The 13,267-nt window shown below is 37.9% G+C and overlaps 1 protein-coding gene across 1 annotated transcript in view; it reads right to left on the minus strand.

Annotated features, from left to right (window-relative positions):
* The window catches only part of taf3 (TAF3 RNA polymerase II, TATA box binding protein (TBP)-associated facto), a 56,893-nt gene that overhangs the window by 12,478 nt on the left and 31,148 nt on the right, over positions 1–13,267 (minus strand). The window contains exon 3 of the mRNA XM_065269278.2: positions 4,044–5,743. Within this exon, the coding sequence (XP_065125350.2) occupies positions 4,044–5,743 (1,700 nt within the window). The remainder of the gene's footprint in view (positions 1–4,043; positions 5,744–13,267) is intronic.

Genomic DNA, 13,267 nt, shown 5'->3' on the forward strand with positions numbered 1-13,267 from the left:
AATTTTAGGAAGCTGCTATTAAAAGTTGTAGGTCATATCCAAGTAGTTTTAGGTTGCGACCTCCCACTTGGTACATGCAAAAAGGGATCTTTATTTACTAACCTCAAAGTGGCCATAGTGGCTTGCTTGTCCAACACTCAAGCTTCTATCCTCCTCCCTAAGGAAGGAGCTAAAACCGTGTGTCTTGATGATAAGGCCTGCGCACGTGTGCGGATGTAAAAACGAAAGTGTGCGCACACTCAGGGTGACCCACAATGGCAGGAGGAGATAGTACTATCTGCTTATGTTAATTAGTCTTTAAGTGCTTGAGGAGGTGGGAGCAATGTCTTTCCCCACAAAAGTGCCCCGTCCTACTTAACCTGCTCCTATCGCGTTTAGTTCTGCTCATTCAGACGCGCATGTACCCACCACAGACGGCTGTGGAATTGCGCAAATTGATTAATCAGCTTCTAAATGGATGTAAAGAATTGTTAAACTAGTGCGACCCAAGACCGGTGTCACTGTTTAAAAGCACTATAAATTCAAGAAATTTTAATTCAAAATAAAAGGGAAAGGGGAATTCTTTTACAAAACGTACTATTTAACAAGCATATAACATCGTAAAACACAATAGAATAGGTTTTTGTTAAGTTAAAAGTCAGTGCTTTAGGGCAGAGATTAGAAAGCATGAGGAAACTGATTTCAGGTTGCAAGGTATGACTTGAATTAAAACCACATAGGACATTTTATAGAGTATATTCATGTTTCTTTACTTCATACCAAGGCCCCAATTTCTACATTTCGAAAAAAATGCCCATATCTTTTGCATCCATTAAGGGTTTGCTCCGTGACTCTTAGTATGTCTAAGGCATCACACCCTTCCTATAATTACTGAGATTAATGAACAATAATGCATGGGTCAATGACGTGACGTTAATTATTTTGTTAAATGTAAAAGGGTTAAAATTTCAAAATAAATTAGCAGATTAAGTGCATACATTCTCTTTTTTGAGAACCAAGTCTAAATTTTTTGCTTTTATTTCAGTTTGAAAGAATATTGGGGGGATAATTGCAAAAATGTCAATGTGGTGTAACAGGTATTTAAAAAAATGAAAATATAAATAAATATATTCATAAAAAAGTGAAAAAAAAAGGTTTAGTCTAGTTTAGAGCAATGTGATTTACATTTTTACATAATTTGTCAAAAATTTAGAAAACATAGCTGTTTTCAGCATATGTCAGGACAAATATTACAAAAAACATAAAAATTTACATTAAGAAATAACTAATAAAATGATACTTGAAAATTATTTTTTTATGATTATGCTTACATGCAATCAAGGTGGATAAAATATTTAATATCTCTCATTCTTTGGCACAACTGGCGTTTACACAATTTTACATTTTCAGGTGCATTCAGTCTTAACTTTCATAAAAATGGTGCAAATGAAATTTTTTGTGCATAAAATTAACATGTGCATTAAAATAATCTGATGCATTCTTTTAAAACAAGTTTTTTTTAAAGATTTTAGAATTTCTCATCTTGCTAAACGGTTTATGTCACTGTGTTGCTTCTACAGAACTTTTTATCTTTACTCCTTTACAGCAACAGAAATCTAAAAAACTATAATTCGCTGCTTTGACCTTTACATGAACAGTGTTACAGATGCCAGATAATCACGGAAAGGTGATTTAGGAACAAAATAAATAACATGTATTTGCATTGAAAAATAAATGTCCTGGGGATTGCCTTGATACACTGCAGAAAGTGTTAATTTAATATCAATGTAACTAAATTAAGGGGTGTACCATCCATCAACATGGATCAATGTATCAATAAAATGTCTAACGATATGATGCATCGATGCCACCAATAAAATATCGACATGAGGTAAGTTTATTTTGACACTCTCCACATTCACATAATGTCCGTCAATGCATTTTTGCCAAAGCACGCGTTTTTGTTTACTGAAAATGCTATCTGTGTATCAGATTGCGATGCATCAACAAAGCAGTGGTAGCAACGAAAAAGACAGATGCAGAAATCTTTGTGTCTACTGTCGGACGCTGTCGAAATATCAATCTTAAAACCCCAGAATCAAATCAAAATCATTTACCAGACTTTTTGTGAGGTACCGACAAACATTGTATTGCTGGTCGATTAACTAAATGCATACATGAACCTTTTACATCTTTAGATTTTAGCAGCATCAACAACCATGTAATGTTTATCATGTGAAAAGTCTACTAAACATTTTCAAAAACTTCAAAAGATCAGTGGCTTCAAAGGTAAAACAGTTCCTTGTTGGTATGTAATATCTAAATTTTTGTGAAATATACAATTTAACTCAAAAATGCATGTAAAATAATGATCTATCTTAAAGATCCATTTCAACCGATGTCCTGACTGTTATATATACCAAAAAAAGATGTTAAAAAGTTGAAAACCAGGAAATGAAGTGGAGTGAACTGTAAGAGTAGTAGACCCAAACCCATCCTGTGTATAAGTGGTCATAATATCCATTAAACAAGTATTGTGCAATAGATAAATATCAACAACATTTCTTTCACTTCCTATACCATAATTTATTTTTCTTTCCCTTATCGCTCTCTTTTTCTCTGCCTTATTCTCTCTCAATTTCTGTCATTCGGTTTTTGGCAGCAGTACTTCTGAGGCAGTTCTCAGGAAGCAGCACTGGATGTTATGGTTAAGGTCCAGAGATAGCAGATTGCATTGTGGTCCTACAGCATTGGCATTGTGGCTGGATTTGTCCGGTTTTATGTAAACGCAATACTCTTTTCACCTGAACTAATACAACCAGTGGTGTAAAGCCCCTTACTGCTACCGACGGCATTTTTCTGCTAATCTCTACGGATTTAAGTCCCTTGCACACATACCTCAGGCCAATGACTGATAACCCCCCCCCATCTCTGCCACCCTTCGACTCTACCTCTTCTTTTTCCCTCGCTCTCTTGTGTTTTTTCTTGTCTTCAGGATGGCAAAGCAGCCTTGCAAAAAATTAAAGTGATGGAAAGATTTAAGCAGGTGAAGAACGAGAGAAATCGCTTTTTCAATCCCATCTCCCAGTAGCAGCAGGACACAGAAATAAAGTAGAAAAAAGAGTGCGGGGTCAGGGATTCAGGTACCGAAAGAAAAAGAGACAGAAAGCTGGAAAAATTTAATCCCACAGCAGTCCAAATCAATTCAAGCTCCTCTGATGTGGTGTACATACATTATAATCGTCGTTGGACGGTGGATTGAAGGATGAGTTTGATAAAGAAGAACTAACATACTCTTTCGCTCAAGATCTTTTGCAGACGCACAGACATATACACATTTGAAAATGGGGTATGAATTGGGTAAACAGAGGCTTTGAAGTGTATTATCCCTTGTTTGATTTGCACACATTGATAGTCCATTGTATGTATATGGGGGCTGCATGCAAGGAACAGGATTCCAGGGACAAATCGACCGGAAAAGACGGAAATGTAAATGTAGCTCAGCGATCTACCTCTGATCTCAAAGGTACACACACACAACGACGAAAACACACACAACAAGGATAGCTAGTAGACTCCCTTGTGTTTTGCATAATTGATGCTGCACCTGATAGTCATATTGAATTCATGTGGAAGTTTTATGAATGAGCTTATGTAGTTGGTATTCAAAGAAAATTTCATTTAACTTCTTTTGCCTCTGAATGTGAAATTTTTCTCACAAACCAAAATACTTTTTAACCCCTCACCTTGGCTTCCATTTTGGTATTTAATGTCAAATGTTCAGAATCAACTTAATTATTAATGTGTATTTTTTGTGAAATATCCTGTTTACTCAAAAATGTAACCTTACGGAAGTAAAATGTGTTTTAGTCTGACTTTATATATTTTAAATAGTGTAACAATAGTTTTTAAAATGAATATATTGCTATTTTTTTTTAAATAATGTGGTTATGCATTTAAAATTTCCCTTTTAAAATTTAGCTACGTACAGTTGCTTGTACAGTTTCAAAGAAGCTCCAACATTGCTTACGTTCAGGGATTTGACATGGACAGGGGCGTCTTACCATTAAATTCGTTTTATCAAGTTTTGGTTTCTCTTTTTCTTTTTCCTTTGTCTTTTCTTTCTTCTCTTTCTCTTTCTTCTTCTCCTCCTTGTCTCGCTCTTTCTCCCTGGCCCGTTCCCTCTCCCGTTCCTTTTCGCGCTCCTTGTCCCTATCTTTTTCCTTCTCTTTCTTCTTCTTTTTCTCTTTCTTTTCCTTCTTCTTGTCTTTGTCTTTAGCCTTGGTGTCCTTGGGAAGCGGGAACACTTTGTCAGGGAGTATCGGTGGCAGAGGAGGCAGCATTGATGGGACACGTAGGCAGGACTGGGGGCTGAAGAGGGGGCTGGTGGCAACTGCGGCAGCAATGTCTTTGGCTCCTTGAGATATCTTCTTCTCTTCCTTGCCCCGATCCTTTCCCTTGTCTCGTTTCTCTTTGTCCTTCTTGCTTTTCTCTTTATCTTTCTTTTTGTCCTTGTGCTTATCCTTCTCTTTCTTTCCGCTAATGCCGTCTCTTCGCTCCTCAACCCCTAGCGATAACTCTGGCCAAGGCAACTTGTTCTCCTCCACTTGCCCTCGTTCCTTTTCTCGCTTCTTCTCCTTGTTCTTGTCCTTATTCTTACCTTTCTCTTTTCCTTTCTCTTTAAGTCGTTCTTTGTCTTTCTTCTTCTGCTTGGCCTTGATGTCTTTCTTAAGTTTCTTCTTTAGGAGAAAGGGGGTCGCAGGGTCTTTTCGTTCTAGGGTGGGTTTGAGAGGGGGTGGTGGCGTGGGGGGAGAGTCAGATGGCGAGGACAGGTAAGCTGGCTCTGGGGGTGATAGAGGTGGTGCCTGAATTGGTTTTTGACTTTGATTGGCCTTTCGAATGACCTCATCAATAGAGTCATCCATTGTCCAGCGGTTGGGTGGGTTAAGATGTTGGGGAATCGGCGTAGGTGGGTGTTTTCCAAGGAGAGTTTGTGGAGGTTTGATTTGCGTAAGTATTTGTTTGGGCACAGGTTTTGAAGGGTTTGGCCCCTCACTGTCCGAATCAGAGTCATAAGCAAAAGGGTCTGATGTGCCTTCTCCACCCGCGCAAGCGCGAGCAATGACAGCGGCAATAGAGTTCTCAATATCCTCGTCTCCCGTGTCGTTGCCTTTGAACTGGCCATCGTGGGAATTGTCCTCTCCAGGAGGAAAGGCCCAACCACGGCCAATTGCCCCCAAATGGGCAGGGCTTGGCCTTGGACTGCGGGGGCTTTTGGGCCTACCAGGTGACCTCTTTCCTGGCTTCTGAGTGGTCTTTGGCGGAGTCAATGTAAGAGGCCGCCCTAATACACCAGTTGGTGCAGAACCACCCCCTCTTTTGGGTGACTTGTTCTTTTGCCGTGCAGGAGAGGGTGAGGGAAGTTTGGGCTTGTGTCCAGGTGTAGGTGGTGCCACAGGTGGTCGTGGTAATTCAGGGGACAGGGGAGGGGAAGGGGAATGAGGCATGTGCTGGGAATTAAGAGAACTGAGAGGTTCTCGTGGTTCATAGCTCCATTCAGGGCTAACACCGGGTTTGGTGCTCAGCCGGGGTCTCTTGGCGGCAGGCAAAAGACCCTCAGGTCTGGGACTTTGTCCTTCATGACGACTGAGCCAGTTCTCATCATTCTCTTCTTCCTCTACATCCTCTTCCTCACCCAACGAGACCTGCATGGCCTCAGCAGAAGTGCCCATATCCGCAGGAACAGGTTCCTCCTCTTCCTCATCTGTGAGAGAGAAATGTAATATATTAATTTCATATATTTGAAATAATCCAGTTGCAACATGAACTGCATATTTTTGTTAGGAACAGTAGAGAGAGAGAGAAGTGACCGGTACAGGTCTATTTGTTTGCTTACTAGTCCAAGTGTAAAATGTTAACCTTCATCTCTCATGCCCAGATTTGGCTTTAGCTTTAAGGAACTTCTAAACTCATTAAATTGCCCACCAGGACTTACAAGTCAAAGTCAATACGTAGGCTTAGGAGTTTCTTGAAATACTTCACAAAAATATACAAGCAATAGCAACAGTGATGCGTGCCTTATCAAACACCACTAATTACACCCATTTAGCCATGTTTGGCAAATACTGTAGATAACACCAAAGAAACAGGGTGGGGAAATCATACACTGGGAGTCAGATAAGAGAAAAGGAGCAATATTAACTGGATGAAAATATCTTGGGGTGGAATTGAGGGCAGATATCAGAGCAACAGATCAAAATCATCCTCACCTGATTACACAGCAGAACAACAGAGCGAACAAGATACACACACACACAACATCAGACCCACATCCGATCACGAAAACAATCTCTGGTTAAATCAAAATTGTCTAATATCTCCAAGCACTCCAAACACTGGTGTGCACACATACACAGAACACTTTCTGGTTAACTGGTGGTAATCTGGCCACTGCAACACTTTTCTACTCTTTGCGCCACAATGGGCGACAGGAAGTGCAGGCAGAGCCCTCTGACACGTTCTATTATAAATAGTGTAATCTATATGGTAATATTGTTGTATTCTATAGGCGCAGAATGAGGATAAGATAACATTGTGACTTTAGGCTTTCTTCCGGACGGTGGAATGGTAATAGTTATCAAAGGTTATTTGGGAATGACACGCCGGCTGCTCTCTGATTGGCTAGGACCGGTTATTTATGATACGAATTATGATAAAGATGATGTCTCTTCTGCGTCGGTCGCTCTCGCTCTCCTCGGCCCTCTCGCACAATAAATTGCTATCGTTAATCACGGGAAGGCTTTGTGCCAGCGTGATTACCGCCCCGGCCGCCGTAATAAGAATTTTTATTTAAAGGAAGAATATGGATTTGTCATCGCCTCCTCAGTGTGAACGAAAGTGACAGTATTTCACAACGTTGACATTTAATTTGTATGAAAAAAAGGAAAAGCAGCATGGGTGATATTTGCATTTTATGGCTCTATCCTCCATTTCCTTTATTCCTGAAGTAGAGGTACTCTCGCTTTTCTCTCATACAATTAACGCAGATAATAAAAAGAAGGAAAGCGAGTTTGAGAATTTAAAGATGGACATGGCACATCCCACGCATAGGGTACAAAATAGAGCCTGAAATTTTAAATATGAAGTCCATTTCCTTCTACTTCAGCAGATCAGTGAAAAGGTGAATAACCTTTGCAAAATGTTGATGTCCATCTCAGAAGGTCAAGCTTAATAATAAAAAAGTTTTTATTTTATTATAAGAATTTACAGTTTTTTTGCAAGCATTATTATAAAGTGACTGTAATGTGATTTCATTGTCTACCAATTAAAATTAAATAAACAAACATCAAAACTATATAATATGGCCATTTGATGAACTTCAAACTTTTATGTTACAGTATACAGTTTATCCAACTAAAATGAGTCTAATTACCATGCTAGTTAAAAAACAACAACGTGTCCCTTATCGGTGGAAAGTAAAATATATGAAAATCAGCATGTGTGCTTACGTGAGGGATTGAAATAAGAGATATCTTTGAGTTTGTGTGATAATTTTCACACATCGGGCCTCTTTCTCAGCCGTCCAGCAGAGAAACGGCTCTGTTTTCACTTGCAACCAGTTTCTCTTTCATCTGATATCAAAAATCACCCCCTCGTTCCTATTTCATTTGGCACTGGTGAAGAAAAGCATGGATTTGTACACTCACACATATAAACACACAGCGCTTAATTGATTGTGTCACTTACAAATGCGAATAAGACTAAAGACAGGGAGTGATAACGCGGGAGAGCCACTGCGCCAAAAATGCTACATGGGAATGGAAATAAGCTTACACACACATTGTAAAGTAATTAAAATAGAGAGATAAGAAAAAGAGTGGATGAGAGAGAGAGAGAGAGAGAGAGAGAGAGAGAGAGAGAGAGAGAGAGAGAGAGCTCAATTTACTGAAGCTCAATGCCTGATGCAACTAACTGGCTACACACACACAAATAGTTAGGTTAGGTAAAGGTATGTTTGGGAGGGTGCAAACTCATATCACTTTCATTAAAATCTTTCTCGCCCCCCTCCTTCCCTTGTGGTACATTAACAAGAAAAAGTTGGATTAAAGCCTGCTGCAATTAAAGGCAGCTCATTTATTGGGGTCTCCAATCAATGGAGAGCGTGAGACATGGGCTAAATGAGGAGAGATAAGATGCTTTAATGTTCCAATTCGGTACAGCCTCCACGCGGGACAATTACTAACATCTGAGAGCCTCCTTTGCGTGTGCCGAGAACAACCAACCTGTAGGAGTGTGTTTAATGGAGAAGAGATCTACACCACATTGCTACAACATCTTTTTACAAGAAAATAGTTAAATACAATTAATTACTTTTCTCAATGCAAAAAAAACATGCATAAAACTTTGAATTACAAATTATGAAGCACATGTTTTGGTCAATAATCTATTTAAAATAAATTTAAATTGGTCTTGGTTTTTCCTCCAACTATCCAATTATCCTCCAACTTTAGCGAGCTTGCCGAATTACCGCAGCATGAATTGGGAGACCTTTCAGGGTGTGTGTACACTATAGATATTTATTGTATAAAATTATTGCAAACATTTGTACTGTATAAGCACACTGCTCAGTATGAAGTAAATGGTCGTGCGGAGCATGTGACATCACAACTAATCAATAATGATGACATTCATTGACAACTACTTGAGTAGGGCTGTGTATCGATTCAGATGTTCCAGATCGATTCGATTTCGATTCACAAGCTATCAAATCGATCCCATTTCGATTCTCGATTCGGATTTTCGAAACAGTTTTTATACTCGATTCTTAATTCAACTCAATGAATATAGATTTAATACAAATACTATATTTATCAAAAAGAACAGTGAGTGAACATAAGTTTACAAGTGGGTAATTAATAAAATAAGAGATAAAGAGCCACAAACCTGTATATTAAACTCTCTTATTTTAGGTACACTTGGGTACATTAAAACAGAACCCATCTCTAATTTTCAAATGCATATAATTATGTTAAATACAATAAAATTTTGATGAAAGATGAAAAATTTTTGCTGAAAAAAGTCAGAACAGTCACATTTCTTGATCAAACAGGATAAGGTAATTTCATATTTGTGAAAATAGATTCGTGGCCTTTGAGAATCGTGTTTTTTTAATCGACTTTGAAAAAAAGATTAATCGCAAAATCGTTTTTTTTTTTTGCCCAGCCCTATAATTGAGTATTTTCGATTTTATCGATTAGTGGTTGCAGACTTTTGCCTGGTTTTCACACACACAAGGTCACAAATTAGGAACTTTATAAAATAAATTTTGTTACTTTTTAAAAAAAAAGAACCATTACAAAGAAACCATCATTTCAGTCCTTTATAACATAAAAAATATTTATCCTTAGGTTAATGTTACTAACAAATTATATTCAAAGTAATAAGCAGCTATCATTTCTTTCTACTGTACATTATTTTTACACCAGATTTTTGTTATGTACCAGTACCAAATAAAAAATAAATCACCATCATCATAATATTAACATCAAATTGGTTATCAGCCATAATATAAAATAATTATCAGTATCTATGAAAATTTCAGTTCCTAACGAACATTAAACCTGAAAAGATCATTTCGAGGAAAATAATATAAACTGCCTGGTGTGAAATAAATCAAAGCAGAAGTTAAGTTTGCCGTGACTTTGACCTTGTCTGCTGTATCTATCTTAAACACAAACGCACCGCCGGCTTTCTGTCCTGCAGCGTCCCCTCGCTCTCATGACCTTCAAGTCCGGCAGGGGAAACTTCTGCAGGCTTCCAGCTGTAAGTTATTCAAGAATAAGCTTTGAATAATTGTCCCGCAATATGAGTCCCTCTGATTAATTGCCTGAGATAAGAGCAGCTTCTCTCTCGTTCTGTGGCTCCCGTGCTCACTGCAGGGCCCTGCTGAGTCCTCTAATCACAACACCATTTATCTGAATGTGTGTGTGTGTGTGTGTGTGCTTGGGTTAACATGCAAGAGCGAGTTACACACTGAATTGCACAAAATATGTTGTATTTTATAAATAATTCAATCATTCATTTGCATGCATCAAAGTTTACGTGAGTCTACTGTAACAGTTGTCGGTGTGACCAAAATCAAAATTTTATGTCATTTTACATCACGGTAATGTTATAATATAGGCTAGTTACAATAGTTTTTTTTTTTTTTTGATTGAACAATCAAGTTAATAACCATGCAATTATGCCTATTTCAGATAAATAAATTAAATATAAATGATACTTTATCTTATTTAATTATTTTATCTTTCTTTTTGGAACTTAAACACAAGCTAAGAAGTAAGATTAAACAGGACAAATTATAAAGTCTGGTATTATATAACATCCGAGTTAAAAACTAAAGAGTCCATTTGGATGAGCATCATTTGAAGTAAAATAGTGAATATGGACCCAATTATATTTCAAAATCACTGCCACAACTAACGCATAGTGTAACATAACACATTTATATAAACTTTATAATGCAAGGAAAAGTTGTTTAACAGGAAACACACGTACAGGCAGATAAAGGCAGTGAGAACATCAACATTTACTTTAACTGCAGTGGTTTAGCTTAAAACAGAGGAGCAGGCTAACAGAGTTTTCCCCCCGAAATAAGAAACATAGAAAAGAGCAAAAAAAGACAGAAATATGAAAGTTTACTGATAAACAGACGGCCCTTTGTGGTGTCAGGATGTAACTATCTTCAATGAGAAACCCACATTCTCATTCTATTTCATGGACACACAGGAGTGTTTAGGCAGAAAGGTAAAGTTAAAAGACTAAGACAGTCGCGTACACTTAACACTTGGCTAAAAGCAAATCTTCTTTCTCCAGTAATTTAGTGCCCACAGGGCTCAGAGCCTTTGAAGTGGTAAGAAACGTCAAATCAATTATTGCTTCCCTATAAGAAAAAAAATATTGGGGTTTTGTGCCAATAGTGTAGGTTGCATGTTTTCGGTTTGAATAAAATGGTTAATTTGGCATAATTTACATACTCTGTAACCAAGCATTGTTTCTAAATATCAATAAAGTGATCTTATGTTTCTTTTCTTGTGTTTTCTCCATGCCACACTGACATAGCAGACATCTGAAATAATAATGCTTTTTTATTAGAGGTAAATATGCAGTAGTGATGTTTTATACTTGCACAGAGGTCTGGACGTTATATTGAAGATTTACAATATTATACAGTACTGTGCAAAAGTCTTTCCAGAATTAGATTTGTTGTTTTTGCAATGTTATAGTGATCATATATAACTGTCTCTTAGTCTCTTTAATATAATAAAACCAGAAAATACAGAATATGTGTATATAGTATTAAAAACTGCATAAAAATGTAAACTGATGAAGTTTTTAGGGTAAACTTCCATTAGCAATAACATCAAACTGCAGGATCTCTTAAACCTAAATAAAATAAAATAAATCCTAATTTCAAACGTCTTTTTACTTTATTCTGCTCAAAAACGCTCAGATGTGTTTAGTGCCAAGAGAGGTCACACTAAACACAGACGATGCCTAAAGAAGACATTTAGTCCTGACAATTATATTTTTTATTTTTTGTACAAATATATATTTTTTGTCAGTATATTTCCTGTATTTTCTGTTTGTATCTTAATAAAATAGATTGAAAAATAATATGGATGGACATTAAAACTTCTAAAACAACAAGTCTGGTGGTGGTGGCCTAAGGCTTTTGCACAGTACTGTATGTAAATTATATATAAATTGATGCTTGTATAAAATTTAGCAGGGATTAGCAAAACTGCATTTAAAAAAAAGTCTTTGTGGGTTGCCTGAATAACTAGTTGACTAATCTGTCGACTATGCACAACTCATGAATATGTCAGAATCACAACAATGGTCATTAAAAAATGCTCAGTAGCAAAAATTTAAATAGAATTGGGTATTATTACCATTTACCAGTCCATACTGTTTAATAAACGATTCATTTGCGTTTTTACGCAAACAATTTTTCCGGATTTGTGCCTGTTGGACCTGAAATGTTATAAGTACATAAGTACATACATAATAATAAAAAACATTCTTCATCATGTTCATTTAGTGACAAACACAAAAAAAATATTTATAATTATTAAAAGTTCTAATATTGTCAAAGCACTGAGAAATTTCGACAATAAATATAGCTGCACTGCACTGCCATACCTTAAAGGTAAACGGCGTTGTGGAAAAAACTGGTACTATCATAATCGATTGGAATTAATCATGTTGATATCACAGAAAACTGAGCAATAGGACTACAGGGAAATTAAACAAGAGCCACCTCTCATTGTAAAATGGTGCAAGGTGTTTTGTCCATCATTTTCTGTCTTTGTGACTCATTGTCATTCACCGAGTCGTTCTTTCTTTCTTTCGGGAGAGTGCTGGAGACAGACAGACTGGTGCGCCCACATGTTCTCAGTGCCATACATGGAACTTCAGTTGAGTAACGCTCCCCTCCCCTCGCTCTCAGCCAGTACACAGATCAGGGGCCCTGATCGCCTTTGCGATTAGAAAACCGCAGAATTTTGCCGTTCCCCAAAACAAAGTGTTTTTAAGGCTTCTGTTTTCTCTAGCGCTGGCGCCACCAGGAGAACAGCAAACAATAAACACCGACGCACACACACGGGTGCGAGCACGTACACACACCACACGCATGTACCACCGCACACATGCATACGTGTTAAGGTTCAATGCGCGTACACACGCTGTGTCAATGACTAATTTGAGTTGCATTGAGAGGCAAAGCGTGGAGGTATTGTGTCAGTACCTGTTACACTTCCCATAACCCTGTCATCACCCACACAGTCAATGAAAACCCTGGACAGCGGCTGCAGCACGGCGGGTCACCCGGGCGTCTCTCTTAACTGCAACACCTGCGCTCATCAAAACGCATAAGCGCCGACTCAACTTCCCAAAACAAACGGCGCTCTCACCAGTCGCCATTAATCTATTAAACCGCGCAATGCTGCTTGGCTTACGGCAACAAAAAGAGGTTGATGTTTTGGCCTTGTTAAATAAACAAATCTAAATAGAGTCATTGTTATCATTACATCTGAACAAGTTTGCTGGCTAGCGAACAGCAAAAAGTTCAGTGGAACACTTAGCTGTGGACTTATGGCAAATTGACTTTTACTTCAAAGTGCTCGACAATTATGTCTTTCGGCAATTAGAGGGCTTGAAAAAACGGGACCCACTTGAGCCTTGCCAGTGAACCGGTGGAGGAATGCCCTCGAGCCGGCTCGCAGGA

This window comes from Paramisgurnus dabryanus, chromosome 1 (assembly GCF_030506205.2).
Source record: "Paramisgurnus dabryanus chromosome 1, PD_genome_1.1, whole genome shotgun sequence".
Classification (NCBI taxonomy): Eukaryota; Metazoa; Chordata; class Actinopteri; order Cypriniformes; family Cobitidae; genus Paramisgurnus; species Paramisgurnus dabryanus.